The following is a 13,625-nucleotide window of genomic DNA, read 5'->3' on the forward strand; positions in this document are numbered from 1 at the left end:
GCCATGGCCACCAGGGCTGGGACCAGCTGGGATGCTCGGTTTGCATGGGCTGGGGTTCAGGAATGGGATTCCCTAATTTCCTGCTCCTGCTAAAACTGCTCTTCCCTCACTGCCCTCCTGCCTCCCATGGAAAGCACAAAAGGCAAAGATCCTGGGCTGGGGATAAGAACAATTCATTGGGAACAGCAACGAGATAAGAAACATACAGAACAGAAACAATACTGATAAGAGAAGGGATAAATAAAACTTTACAGGGAAAACTAAAACACAACTTATTGGGTCTCCCTGGCCACAATTTCCCCCTGCCTGGAAACGGCACTCCTCTCCTCAGGGAAAGAGACATACAGAGTCCCTTTCCAGCCCCTGGCAATGACCTGAGGTTGGAGTGAATGTAATGACAGGGCCATGGCCAGACCCTCATGTTCTTCAATCCCACATCATGTCAAGGGCAGGGGCAGGATGACAGGCAGGTGTCTTCCCAGCATGGATCACAGGGAAAATGGATCACAAGGGCTCTTGTCAATGTGGGTTCTCCCATGGGTGATGAAGCTGGAGCAGTGCATGAAGCTGTTCCTGCAGCTGGGGCATTTGCAGGGCCTCCCTTACTGGTGGCTCTGTTGGTGTCTTGTCAAGTGAGAGCTCTGGGTGAAGCTCTTCCCACACTGGGGACACTTGAAGGGCCTCTCCCCAGTGTGGATGCGCCGGTGCCTGATGAGGGTGAAGTTGTGCTTGAAGCCCTTCCCACAGTCGGGACAGCAAAATGGCCTCTCATCTGTGTGAATCCGCTCATGCAGGAGGAGATGGGAGCTGATGTGAAACCTCTTCCCACATGTGGCGCACTGGTAGGGCCCCTCCCCTGTGTGGATGCGCTGGTGCCTGATGAGGTGGGAGCTGTGGTTGAAGCCCTTCCCACAGTCAGGACAGCAGAAGGGCGTCTCCTCCGAGAGAATCTGTGGGTGCTGGAGGAGCCTGGAGTTGGTGTGAAACCTCTTCTGACACTGGGGACACCCACAGGGCCTTTCCCCAGTGTGGATGCCTTGGTGGGTCACGAGGGTGGATTTGTAGCTGAAGCCCTTCCCACATTCCCCACACTCGTAGGCCCAATCCCTGGTGTGGATCATGTGGTGGCTGACCAGGTGCTTGCTCTGTTTGAAGCTCTTCCCACACTGCAAGCACTTGTGGGGCTTCTCCCCATCACGAAGCTGCTCATGAACCACCATCTCTGAGCTCTGCCTAAAGCTCTGTCCCCCTTCCTGGCTCTGGGTGGTTCTTTCTTCCTCAGAGAATCCTGGGCTGGCTTTGGAGCCCCTCCTCCTGTGGGATCTCTGTGGCATTTCCTCCATGTTGGATTCCTCTGCACTAGAGTCGCTCAAAATGGCCTCTTTCACAAGGTTCTGATGTGGAGATTTTTCCTCCCTGGTCTCCATCCTCAGCTCCTTACCTGGGGAATGAAGGAGAAAGAGATGATGGGATTTGCCTCCGTGCCAGAGGGAAGGGGATCCCCCCAGTGCATCCCCGGCAGGATGGCACTGGCACCAGGGTTGTCCTGCAGCCGGGGGCTGTGCTGGGCTGGAAGCTGGAGCAGGAGAGAGGGGGAAAGGAGCACTGACTTCCTCCTCACCTGCCTGGGTGTCCCAGGGCATCTTCCTCTTCCTCGCAGCTTTCTCCTCCATCAGGTGAAGGTTTGGGATTGAGAAATCCTTTTCTGGGAGGAAAACAAGGGATGAGCACATTGAGTTTTGTACTGGTTTGATAGCAAACATGAGGGAAAGTCTAAGTCAGAATGAAAATTTAATAAGAAAATTAGGACCAAGGCTATGATACAGAAACCCTGCCTTAAACTGACAGAGTCAGGATATAACCTGACACCCTGTTGGTCAGGGTGGTGGTAGCAGTCCCATTAAATGGTGGCTGCAGTCTGTTGGAGTGATGAACATGATTTTGTCAAAGCAGTGGTCCTGCAGAAGGGTCTTCGTCTGAAGGTCCAGTGGTGGTTATGGAGCTCTTGTCCTCTGGGAATCCAGTAGGCAAGCTGCTCCTGGTCTTTCATACCTCAGCTTATATCCAGGTAGGAATGCTTGGTTCCTCCCCCTGGGCAGAGCATCCCACAATGGGATGATGGAATTTTATCAGTCCTGCAGTGACACTCAATGGCCCATTCACAGAAGAGATCTCCCTTGGAGGGCGTTATCAGGGGTGAATCATGGAAGAGATAAAGAACCCTGCCCCACCTGTTTATAACAGTTGATGAAGATGGGGATTGAAAACATGCATTTGGTTACATCTTACATTGCACCCTGAAACAGTGGGGTAATCCCTGCTCAGGGGGTGAACACCACCCCCCTTACCCAAACTGGCTCAGGTGTAAAACCCCCACCATGGAATGGCAACACACACACACGGGAGAAAGTCACACTTGCCCTTCTCCAGGGGAGGTCTCTGTCCCTGTCACTCCCTCTCTCTCCCCCCTTTTCTCTTTTTTCGATCTCTCTCTCTACCTCCCATTTACTCTTTAATAAAATCTACTTTGGATTTGGTCTCGTTAGCACCTTAATTGGGGCAGAGGCATCTCTCTACCAGTTTTCTTAACCATATTGCAACAATATTTTGGCACAGTGAGTTCAGGCACTGTTCTTTGACCCCAAGTGCCTTTGAGTACAGCATGGTTCCCTCCACTGAGGAGGTTGTGGTTCTTTCTGAAAGAACTCTGGGAAACATGGACACAGCTTCCTTTGAGTGACTCATGGGAGAACTGATGAGGAAAATGGCCATTGTGGGTGGCCAGGGTAAAGTAAATATTTTGTTGTCCTTCCGGAACAGTTTGTTAAAATCACTGGAGGAAAGGGAGCAAATGTTACCAGAGAGACTGACAAGGTTCATTCACACTGCGGTGAGGAACACAAGGCTGCTGAAAGTCCTATAAGATGCCCAGCCCAAGTTGCTAAATTTCCAAATAACTTCGGCCAGGGGTCTCTGGGAGGATTTTTTTGGAGAGTGTTCAGAGCTGGCAGATCTCTTGAGCCCCGGATATCTCCAGGCTCCCTAAGAGGAGCTTTTTCAGGGGCAGAGGACCTGTGATCACCCCTCGGGAAGGTCCCGGGGGTTCCAAATAGGGATGGCCTGGTACCGAAGGGGCGGGACATTGATTTTGGGGATCCCTGTGAGAGCCGGGGCTGTGGAACAGGGGACCCCCGGGGCGGGGAGAGGGGAAGGGGCGATAGCGGAGCTGGGGGACCCCCGGCAGCCCGGAGATGAGGCGGAGACAGGACCCCCTGACCCTGACAGGGGCGTGTCCTGGGGTGGCTTCATGATGCTCATACTCCATCGGTCTATTTAGCACAGAAATGAGTTCTGCACCTTTAAGGCTGGTTCTGAGAGTGAAGGGGAGGAGGAAGAATGCAGTTTGTTGTCAGAAACTGCACTCACTCTTCTACATTCCATCTGCTGGATGGAGAGACAGCAGGACAGAGCTCTCCTTTGCTTTTAGTTAGCTTTTAGGTCTCTGAGGCAGAGAAGTTCCCTGGACTGTGGGTTTTCTTTTTCTTTGGAGCTGTTTAAACCTGCTCTGGACTGAACACCCAGAGAGTACCGACAGCATGCACCTTCGGCCCACCTGGCCGGGCCTGGGCTGAGGCATTTCCAGTGCTGGAGGGGCTGATAACAGACTGATAAGAGACTGATAAGAGGCTGAGTCAGCTGAGCTACAGACCAAGGAGACTTTATGAGTTTCTCATCTCTTTTGGAGTAGCAGGAGGTAGTATTGCTTAATATTGTTCAATTTTTTTTGCTGGTGAATGCTTTGCCTGTTAAATAAAGGGTTTTTTTAACTATTCTCTGAGGAAATATTTTCCCAAACTGGCCGAGGGTTGGGCTGCTGAATCTGCATTCTAGAGGAAACTCCTTTTGGAGGTTTTCAACCAAATTTGCCCTAAACCAGGACAGGGTGGTGGAAAGAAGGGGGAACCCCAAGTGGCTGGATTGAGGGGAGGCTGGAGAGGGGGACCCTGGGACTCCAAAAACTCCCAAAATCCGAAAGCAGGACCCTGGAAAGGGGGGATCCCCAGCAGCCCTGAGATGGGGGACCACCAGAACCTGAGAGGGATGAAACTGGACATGGGACACTCCTGGTAGACTTTTTTTATTCATTCTTGATTTTGGGACATCAGGTGACTTCTGGAGATGGACTTGGGCAAGAGGAATCCCAGACTGAAGGCATTCACACCTTGTTTTTCCCAAACCAGGTTTTTCCCCAGACTATCTCATAGAGACATCCCCCCTGTCTCACTCTGGGTGAGCTCAGTCCCAAACTTGACCCAGATCCTGGTCTCAATCTCATTCCACATTTAGACATCCTCACAGTTCTGTATTTTATCTCATCCCAGTCTCAGACTTGTCTAGCCCCAGACCCAATCCCAACCCCAGCCCAAAGCCAATCCCATGTGTAGCCTTAACCCCAATCCCAGCTCTAATCCAAATCTCAGCCCCAACTCCAAACCCAGCCCCAATTCCAGCCCCTTCCTAAATCCTCAGCCCTAAACCAAATCCCAGGTTCAGCCCTTCTGGGGCTTTGGGGGTGTCTCTTTCCCTCTGACCCCGATGATGTTTGGGTGGGGTCACACCAGGGCTGAGAGGGACAGAGACCCCCCCGGCCTCCCCAGGGGTGAGAAGGTGGGAGAGCCCCCCAGCCCCGAGCACCCTCAGCGGTGAGAGGGACACAGAGTCCCTGGTCCCCAGCCCTGCACAGGCATTTCCTGAGGCCAGAGGGATGGAGACCCCCTGAGCATCCCTCAAGACACGGGGACAGAGACCCCCGAGCATCCCCTGGGGTGAGAGGGACAGAGACTGCCCCGAGCAACCCCTGGCACAGGGGTGAGAGGGAGGGAGAGCCCCAGGCATTTCCTGGGGTGAGAATGATGGAGACCCCCAGGGGAATGGCCTGGGGAGAGAAGGACAGGGACACTCCCTGGGGAATGGCCTGGGGTGACAGGGACACCCCCTGGGGAATGGCCTGGGGTGACAGGAACAGGGACCCTCCCCAGCCCCTCCCAAGCATCCCCCAGGGTGAGAGGCACAGAGCATCCCCTGGGCACCGGACAAAATAAACTTTGCAGAAATCAAACTTAACTCTGCATAAAATACTTTGATGAATATTTGCTTTTCCCACAAGTCACGTGATGAAAACGCAAACAAATCCCAAAATTTTATAAACTGACAATAGAAGATATTTTGTGGCAAATCCAAATTCCATTGGTCCCGCACAGCTCCAGCTCAGCTGCTGGCACATTCTGATAAAAGAAAAGTGGAAATTAGGCCCAATACGGAATATGAAAAGGAAGGGGAAGCTCTGTGTAGCTGTCACAAAGGTGATAGGGACAAAGAGAAAAATTATTCTAACATTTGGCAAAGTCGCCCAGCCTGTGAAAAAGCAGGACCGGGACAGTGACCTCCCATGGAGGGGGCCAAGTGTGACATTTTCCCCTGTGTGTGTGGCCTTCCCAGGGAGGGGGTTTTACACCTGAGCCAGTTTGGGTAAGGGGGGTGGTGTTCACCCCCTGAGCAGGGATTACCCCACTGTTTCAGGCTGCAATGTAAGATGTAACCAAATGCATGTTTCAATCCCCATCTTCATCAACTGTTATAAACAGGTGGGGCAGTGTTCTTTATCTCTTCCATGACTCACCCCTGATAACGCCCTCCAGGGGAGATCTCTTCTGTGAATGGGCCATTGAGTGTCACTGCAGGACTGATAAAATTCCATCATCCCATTGTGATATGCTCTGCCCAGAGGGAAGATCCAAGCATTTCTACCTGGATATATTCTGAGGCTTTTAACACCAGGAGCACCTTGCCTGCTAAACAGTAATTCTGGTTTAGACCCTCCCCTGGTTTGCCTTCTAACCAGTACAAAATTTAGTGTACTCATCCCTTGTTTTCCTCCCAAAACAAAATTTCCCATTCCCAAACCTTCACCTGATGGAAGAGGAAGCTGCGAGGAAGAGGAAGATGCCCTGGGACACCCAGGCAGGTGAGGAGGAAGTCAGTGCCCCTTTCCCCCTCTCTCCTGCTCCATCTCCCAGCCCAGCACTGCCCCCGGCTGCAGGACAACCCTGGTGCCAATGCCATCCTGCCGGGGATGCACTGAGGGATGTCCTTCCTGTTCCCTCTGGTACGGAGGCAAATCCCATCCTCTCCTTGTCCTTCCTCCTCCAGAAAAGCAGCTGAGCATGGGGACCAGGGAGGATAAATCCCCATGGCAGAACCTCGTAAAAGAGGCTGTTTTGAGCAGCTCCATAGCACAGGAATGTGGTGTGGAGGAAAAGCCCCAGAGATCTCACAGGAGGAGGGGCTCTAAACCCAGCCCAGGGGGCTCTGAAGAGGAAAGACCCACCTTGAGCCAGGAAGGTAGACAGAGCTTCAACCAGACCTCAAAGCTGGTGGTCCATGAGCAGCTTCATGATGGGGAGAAGGCCCACAAGTTCTTGGAGTGTGGGAAGAGCTTCAGGCAGAGCAGTACCCTGATCCGCCACCAGTGCATCCACACTGGGGAGAGGCCCTATGAGTGTCCTGAGTATCAGAAGAGGTTTCAGGCCAGCTCCCATCTCCTTTGCCACCAGCGAAATCACACAGAGGAGAGGCCCTTCCGCTGCCATGAGTGCAGGAAAGGCTTCAAGAAAAAATCCACCCTTATCACCCATCGGCACATCCATACTGGGGAGAGGCCCTAAGACTGCCCCACATCATGAGAAGAGCTTCTCCATGAGCTCGGACTTGACCAGACACCAATGGAGTCATCAGTAAGGAAGTTCTGTGAGTGCCCCAGCTGCAGGAAGAGCTTCATGCCCAGCTCCAGCTTCTTTCCCCATTGGAAGTCACATGTTGGGAAGAGTCCTGGTGATCCATGTTCCCTGTGATCCATGCTGGGAAGACACCTGTCCCTTTTCCTGCCCCTGCCAATGACATGATGTGGCAGTGAAAACATGAGGGTCTGCCCATGGCTCTGTCATAACATTCACTCCAACCTCAGGTCATTGCCAGGGGCTGGAAAGGGGCTCTCTCTCTCTCCCCAGAGGAGAAGGGTGTCCTTTCCAGGCAGGGGGAAATACGTGGCCAGGAAGAGCCTGCTGTTGATGTTGTAGTTTTCCCTGTAAATAGCTTTTCTTATATCTTCTGTTATCAATATTGTTTCTGTTCCATTTTTTCCTTATCTTGTTTCTGTTCCCAATAAATTGTTTCTATCCCAGCCCGGGATCTTTGCCTTTTGTACTTTCCATGGGAGGCAGGAGGGCAGTGAAGGAAGAGCAGTTTTAGCAGGAGCAGGAAATTAGGGAATCCCATTCCTGAACCCCAGCCCATGCAAACCGAGCATCCCAGCTGGTCCCAGCCCTGGTGGCCATGGCAGCAGCCTTTGGAGCGGGTCCCTGGCTGGGGCTGTGGGAACCTCTTCCCTCTGGTGTTCAGGGACAGGAGTGGAGGGAACAGCTGCAGCTGAGTCGGGGCAGGCTCAGGTTGGATGTCAGGAAAAGGTTTTTGCCCAGAGGCTGCTGGGGCCCTGCCCAGGCTCCCCAGGGAAGGGTCCCAGCTCCAGGGCTCTCTGAGCTCCAGCAGCGTTTGGACAGCGCTCCCAGGCCCAGGCTGGCATTGTTGGGGTGTCCTGTGCAGGGCCAGCAGTTGGACTGGAGGATCCCGATGGGTCCCTCCCAGCTCAGCCCATTCTGTGGTTCTGGGATCCCATGAGCCTGGGGATGGGGCTGCCAATGGTTGCCATGGCAACAGGCTCTGGCTGCAGGCCTGAGCTGGTGTCCATGGCAACCACCCCTGGCATGGGGTCTCCATGGAGCTGCCATGGAAACTGACCATAGCAAGAGGGGGCTGGTGATGGTTGCCATGGAAACTGACCATAGCAAGAGGGGGCTGGGGATGGTTGCCATGGAAACTGACCAGAGCAACAGAGGCCTGGTGATGGTTGCCTGCTAAGGATCAGATTTGCCACAGGCTCTCAGAGGGGTTCCATGGGGACTTTCCAAGAGTTTCCAGGCTGTTCCAGAGCTGGAATGTCACAGGCACAGACAGGGGCTCCATGGAGACCTCCCAGGGCTTTCTGGGGATGGTAAAGACCCCTGGTGTCAGAGGCAGTGACAGCCATTCCATGGTGACATCCCAGGGGACCTTGGGCTGCAAAGGCACCGATCTGTCACAGGCACTCACTGGGGCTCTACGGTGACATTCCAGGTGTCCCCAGGCTGCCAAAGAGCCGGGATGTCCCAGACACTCACAGGGGTTCCTGTCATGGTCAGATATATTTATACAAATACGTATTCTCTATTATGGTAATGATTAGACAAAATTGCCTTAATCAGAAGTATTTATGCCAGGATATAAGAGATGTAAAATATATTATACGTGGCACTAGGAAATTATTTCAAAGCAACTGTATTTAGCAAAACCTGTAATTAAGCAGAGATCGATGTCACTCCCCCCGACCAATGACCATGGGCAAATCTCTTTGGCTCAACCTGGAGCAGTGACCTTGAGGGTGTCCCCACTGCTGGGAGGAATCCCCACACCCCTCAAGAAGGGAAATGTCAGGAGATGCTGCCATTAATATTTGGGACGGGGATTTTCTCGTCTGAGGTGCTGCCCTGTCAGTCAGGTGTGCCCAGGCTGGGCCAGCTCAGACGCTCTGCAGAAGCTCACAGTGGTGTCACTTGGTTTCTCCTTTCTCTGGGGATTTTTCCAGCTCTGCCACATCTTCAGCTCCCTCTGAGGATGTTGAGCTTTGGGATGGAGGAGTCAGGCGGGTTTCAGCATTATTCACCCCAAAAGCAGTGTGACACCCCTCCTTCATTTCCCACTGGGGGCTTTGCAAATAGGGCCTTGCTGGAGTTGTTGGAGGCCATTGCAGGCAGAGCCTCCTGCTCCAGCAGGAACTGCCTTTCCTGTGCCATCAGCAGGGCAGGGCCCGCTGCAGGAAAAGCCCCAGGCCAGCCCCAGCACAGGGAAGGGCTCGGGCACAAGGGCAGAGTGCCGTGCTGGGAGCTGTGCCAGGGAGAGCCTGAGGCCCCAAAGGCACCTTGGCAGCAGCAGCTGCTTGCAGGCCATGGCCAGAAGCCTCCCTTGGCAGCCCGGCCTGGTGGCCACCTCTGCAGAGCTGCTGCCTCAGGGCTCATTCCTGGCTGGGCTCTGAAAAGCCACTTCTGCTCCAGGAGCCTGACTGGGAAGCCACTGGCCCCAGCACCTTGGGGACAAGATATTAATGACAAAACTCTTCATGGCAGCAGAGACAAGGCAGGGGCAGAGGAAAGGAGAGAGCCAGGCCCAGGGGACAGGGCTGCCATGGTGATGGCTGTGAGGCCACTGCCCCTGCAGCAGCCTGACTGCCCTCAGCAGACATTCTGGCCAGAAACGTTGTGAGGGCACCCAGCACATCAGAGAACCCACACTACAGAAACTCCATCCTTGGGGATGAGAGGGTTTCACTGGGTCAGGTTGCAGAAAGCTCCTGACCTTGGACAATTTCTGGGATGGGGAATTCACTTATATGGAAATACAGTTGCAGTTTTGTGTCACCCTCATGCTTGAAAAATATTTCCTCTGCTAACAAATGCTAATTTGCCCTCATTCATTTTAAAGATATTGACCCTTTTATCACTGCAAGATGTGGGAGGAAATAACTTAGATCTCTATTTTTCCATTTTCACAGACCTTGGAGAGGAACCAAAAATCTCCCAGGATGGGGTTTGGAGGCCTCAACACATAAGCAGCAGGGAGAGGGTGAGTGCTCTGTGGTCAGTGGTGTGGGGACTGAGGACAGAACAGAAGTAGCCTGGGAAGGATTGAAGGGTGGTTTCAGAGAGACTGGAGCTTTTCTTCATTGTGTAAAACAGCCAGAGAAAGGAATAATGGCACCAAGGGCAGCTGGAGAGGCCCAGATGAAGCATGACAAGAGCGAAATTTCTCTCCCAGGGCAGGGCTGTGGTGCAGCACGTCCCTCAGCAGGAGCCTGGAGCAGCCCCAGGCTCTGTGTGGGCAGGCAGAGGCAGGCAGGAGGCAGAGCTGTCAGCAAAGGAAGGACCCAGCCAGGTGGGGCAGCCGGGGGATGCCGACAGCCTGCAGGGACAGAGGCGCAGGGCAGGGACACCGTGGGACAGCCTGGGCTAAACAGGGCACAGGAATGGGCAGCAGCTGCAAGACAGCCCTGACAGAGCCAACATGGGCAGCACTTTGGCCATGGCTGCTGGGCCTGGGCCTGAGGCCACGAGGGGACAAGTGACCCTTGCAGGCCTGGGGCCTCATTGCCTCCTCGTCCCTGCTCAGCAGCCTGGCAGGGGCCGCCCCATGCTCCTGCCCTTGCCATTGCACATCCCAACATGATAGTGCCTATCCGGGCAAGAGCCCTGAGCAAGGAGGGAGGGACAGCATGTGCTTGGCTGGGGGCTGGGGCTCAGGCCTTGGCCCTTTGCATTCCTCAAACACATCCAGCTTTGCTCAGCACCAGAGACACCTTTGCCTTGCTTGTCCCTGCCTGTCATCAGTGCTTCCAGGGTTCTGCTCTACCTGGAACCTGGGGACATTTTCTCAGTCATATCCCTCACAGGGATCTCTTTAAAGTACAAGAAACTTCACTGTTTCTACCTGACGTTGAGTTCTGAGAAGTTCTCTGAGCACACTCTGAGGGACTGGGTCTGATGCAAAGAGCACCAAAGCCCCAGAGGATCATTGAAGTCCCTGTGCTCTGTCTGTGCTGCTGAGCTGGGCTGGGCTCCTGGCCCAGAGGCAGCTCCTGGCAAGGGCAGCGCTGCAGAGAGACAGCTCTGGCCAGGAGCAGCTCCTGTGCACAGCCCAGCAGGGCTGGGGCACTGCTGGGGCCCCTCAGGGACACCAGCAGGGCACAGACAGAGTCACAGGGGCTCAGCACTGGCAGGAGGGGCTGTGGAATGTCCCAGAAGGGGCTGTGTCACAGCAGCTTCTCTGGGGCTGTGTCACAGAGGCACAGAGCATCTGTGATGTCAGCAAGGGGCTGTGTGACAGCACAGAGTGGGCTGTGTGAGATCACAGATTGGGCTATGACATCACAGAGGTTGTTGAGTGAGGTCACTGAGCAGCTACAGCATCATAGAGGGGATTCTGTGACATCACAGACTAGGCTGTGACCCCATTGTATGGCTGTATGATGTAATAGTGCAGGCTTTGATGTGAAAGTGTGTGTTGTGATATTATAGAGCGGCAGTATGACATCACAGAGAGGGCTTTTGGCATCACAGACTTGGCTGTGACATTGTAGAGTAGGGTGTGAGGCCATAGAGCAGATCCTGCCATTATAGAGGGTGTCTCTGTGACATCAGAGAGTGGGTTGTGACAACACTGGGTGGCTGTGTAATATCATAGAGCAGGCTGTGACATCACAGAACAGACAGTGGCATCACGGTGTGATTTTTTTTTATATCAGAGTCTTCTGTGACATCACAGAGCAGTTATGTGACATTGCAGGATGCTGTGTGACATCACAGGGGCTGTGTGAGGGCACTGGGGAGGTCACTCTGCCCTGGCCCCCCTCACAGCTCTCCCCAGAGCAGTCCAACCCTGCTCATGCACAGTGGGGACCCCTGTGCCCCCAGGTCCCACCACCAGTGTCACAATTATCCCTACATTCCATGGAACCACACACATCTATTCCATGTGTGGAATGCCAGCTGTGTGGCTCCATGGAGTGTGACACTGAGAGGCCCCAACAAACCAAGGTCCATTGTGACACCACGGGGCCTCTTGGAACTTGGAGACCATTGTGACACTTTGGGGTATCATGGAACCAAGGGACCATTGGGACACTGTGACATCCCATGGAGCCAAAGGTCCATTGTGACATTGCAGGGCTCATGGAATAGAGGAGTCAAGTGACATTGTGGGGCCTGTGGAACCATGGAGACCATTGTGACACTGCAAGGCCTCATGGAATCATTGGGACCATTGTGACACTGCTGGACCCCATGGAATGCGGTGCCCCTTGGTGCCAAGACCCTCAAGAATTCAGTTGTCTCTTCTGCTAATGAAACACTGGGGCTCTGTGCTTTCCTTCCTATAGAAAAAGAGCTCTCCTTCTCCTCCAAGCATCCATGCCCAAAACTGGGATTTCACCTCCAAATTTCCTTATATCCAGGAATTGTTCCAAAAGGAATATTTCCAGAACAAGTCTGGCAGGTAATGGTTTAACAAGGGTCACCTCTCATCTGCCCCTAAAACATTGGGGAAGGCTCCGTGCTTTCCCTCCTATGAAAAAGAACTGTCCTGCTTCTCCAGGTGGCCATGGCTGAGATTGGGCTTTCACCTCCAAAATTCCCTAAATGCAAAGATTGCTCCCAGACAAAATATGCCATTCCTGACAAGTCTGTCTGGCCTTGGCCTAGTGAGGCTTTCACCGGCCTTCCAAAAACAGGGACGCTCTGCTTTCCTTCCTATGGAAAATAATTTTCCTTCTCATCCAGATGCCCATGGCCAGAATAGGAATTTCAGCTCCAGTATTGCCTGTTGTGAGAGACTGGAGGAGATTGTTGGCTGCAAAACATTTCATATGTGGGGGAGGAAGGGGCAGGTCTCCAGCCTTGCCCTGCCCTGGAACCCCAGCAAAGATTTCCTAGGTCCAATTTAGGTTTCTTCTCCCTGTTAATTTATTGATACGTCCTATCTCCAGCTGACACTGAATCCAAGGACCTACTCATGCAGTTTGAATAGATATGAAATCAAGACCCTTCCTGGCTGACAATCAATCAGACTCTGTCCCTACCCCCACGCCACCATTTCCCCCATCCAAGCCCTGGCACTCAGAGCAGCCTTGTGCAAATCTGAGCTCCCTCCAGCCCAGGCTGCACCTGCAGCTTTCAGCTCCTTGGCTCCAACTCCCACCTGCTTTCCTTGGAGAAGGAGCTGCCTGAGACACAGAGGGATGTTCATTTGTTGTCAGCCAACAAAGCCAAGGCAAGTAACAGCTTCATCAAATGCAAAAGTCATTCTTTTCCCTGGCTCTGCCCTGCCCCTGATCCCCACAGCCTGTCCTGTTTCCTTCATCCCTGCATTGCCAGGGACTTTCTGGGACAAGGGAGCTCTGTTCTGGATGTGGAGCGATGTCCAAGTGCCACCACTGGAGATGGAGCCACAACTCATCAGGTTTTTGTCTTTTGAGGGATCAGGAACTGGTGAGACTCAGAGTCACAGAAAGTTTCTCTTCATGGCCAACAGACCACACTTGAACAGGACAGAATTTACTAACAATCACGCTCTTCCCTGAGCTATGCATAATGTCCCAGCAGTACCTGATGAGTCCACCATCCATAAGTGATTTCCATACTAAAAAGTAATTTTAGACAAATGTGGTTCTGTGATAGATACAAAAACAATTAAGTTCTTGTATCAGGATGCCCATCCTGGAGTGAGGAAAAAGAGCTCAAACAATTCCTGATTTGCAAAGCTGTCACTGGTGAATGGAGAAGGGAGGTCAGGCTGCTCTTGGTGTTGAGGAAATGCTGAAACCAGCCTGACTCATTTCATCTCCTCATGCCCTGGCTGATCTCCCCTCTTTCCCCTTCCACCCATTGGCATTTGTCTCCCCCCAGCCCCCTGTGAAGAGCCTGGCT

At 53.2% G+C, this 13,625-nt stretch overlaps 1 protein-coding gene across 1 annotated transcript in view; it reads right to left on the reverse strand.

Annotated features, from left to right (window-relative positions):
* Nucleotides 1-602: 602 nt before the first annotated feature.
* The window catches only part of LOC131559630 (zinc finger protein 814-like), a 289,734-nt gene continuing 276,711 nt past the window's right edge, over nt 603-13,625 (reverse strand). Inside the window, exon 5 of the mRNA XM_058808046.1 lies at nt 603-891. Within this exon, the coding sequence (XP_058664029.1) occupies nt 603-891 (289 nt within the window). The remainder of the gene's footprint in view (nt 892-13,625) is intronic.

This window comes from Ammospiza caudacuta, chromosome 7, assembly GCF_027887145.1.
Source record: "Ammospiza caudacuta isolate bAmmCau1 chromosome 7, bAmmCau1.pri, whole genome shotgun sequence".
Taxonomy (NCBI): Eukaryota; Metazoa; Chordata; class Aves; order Passeriformes; family Passerellidae; genus Ammospiza; species Ammospiza caudacuta.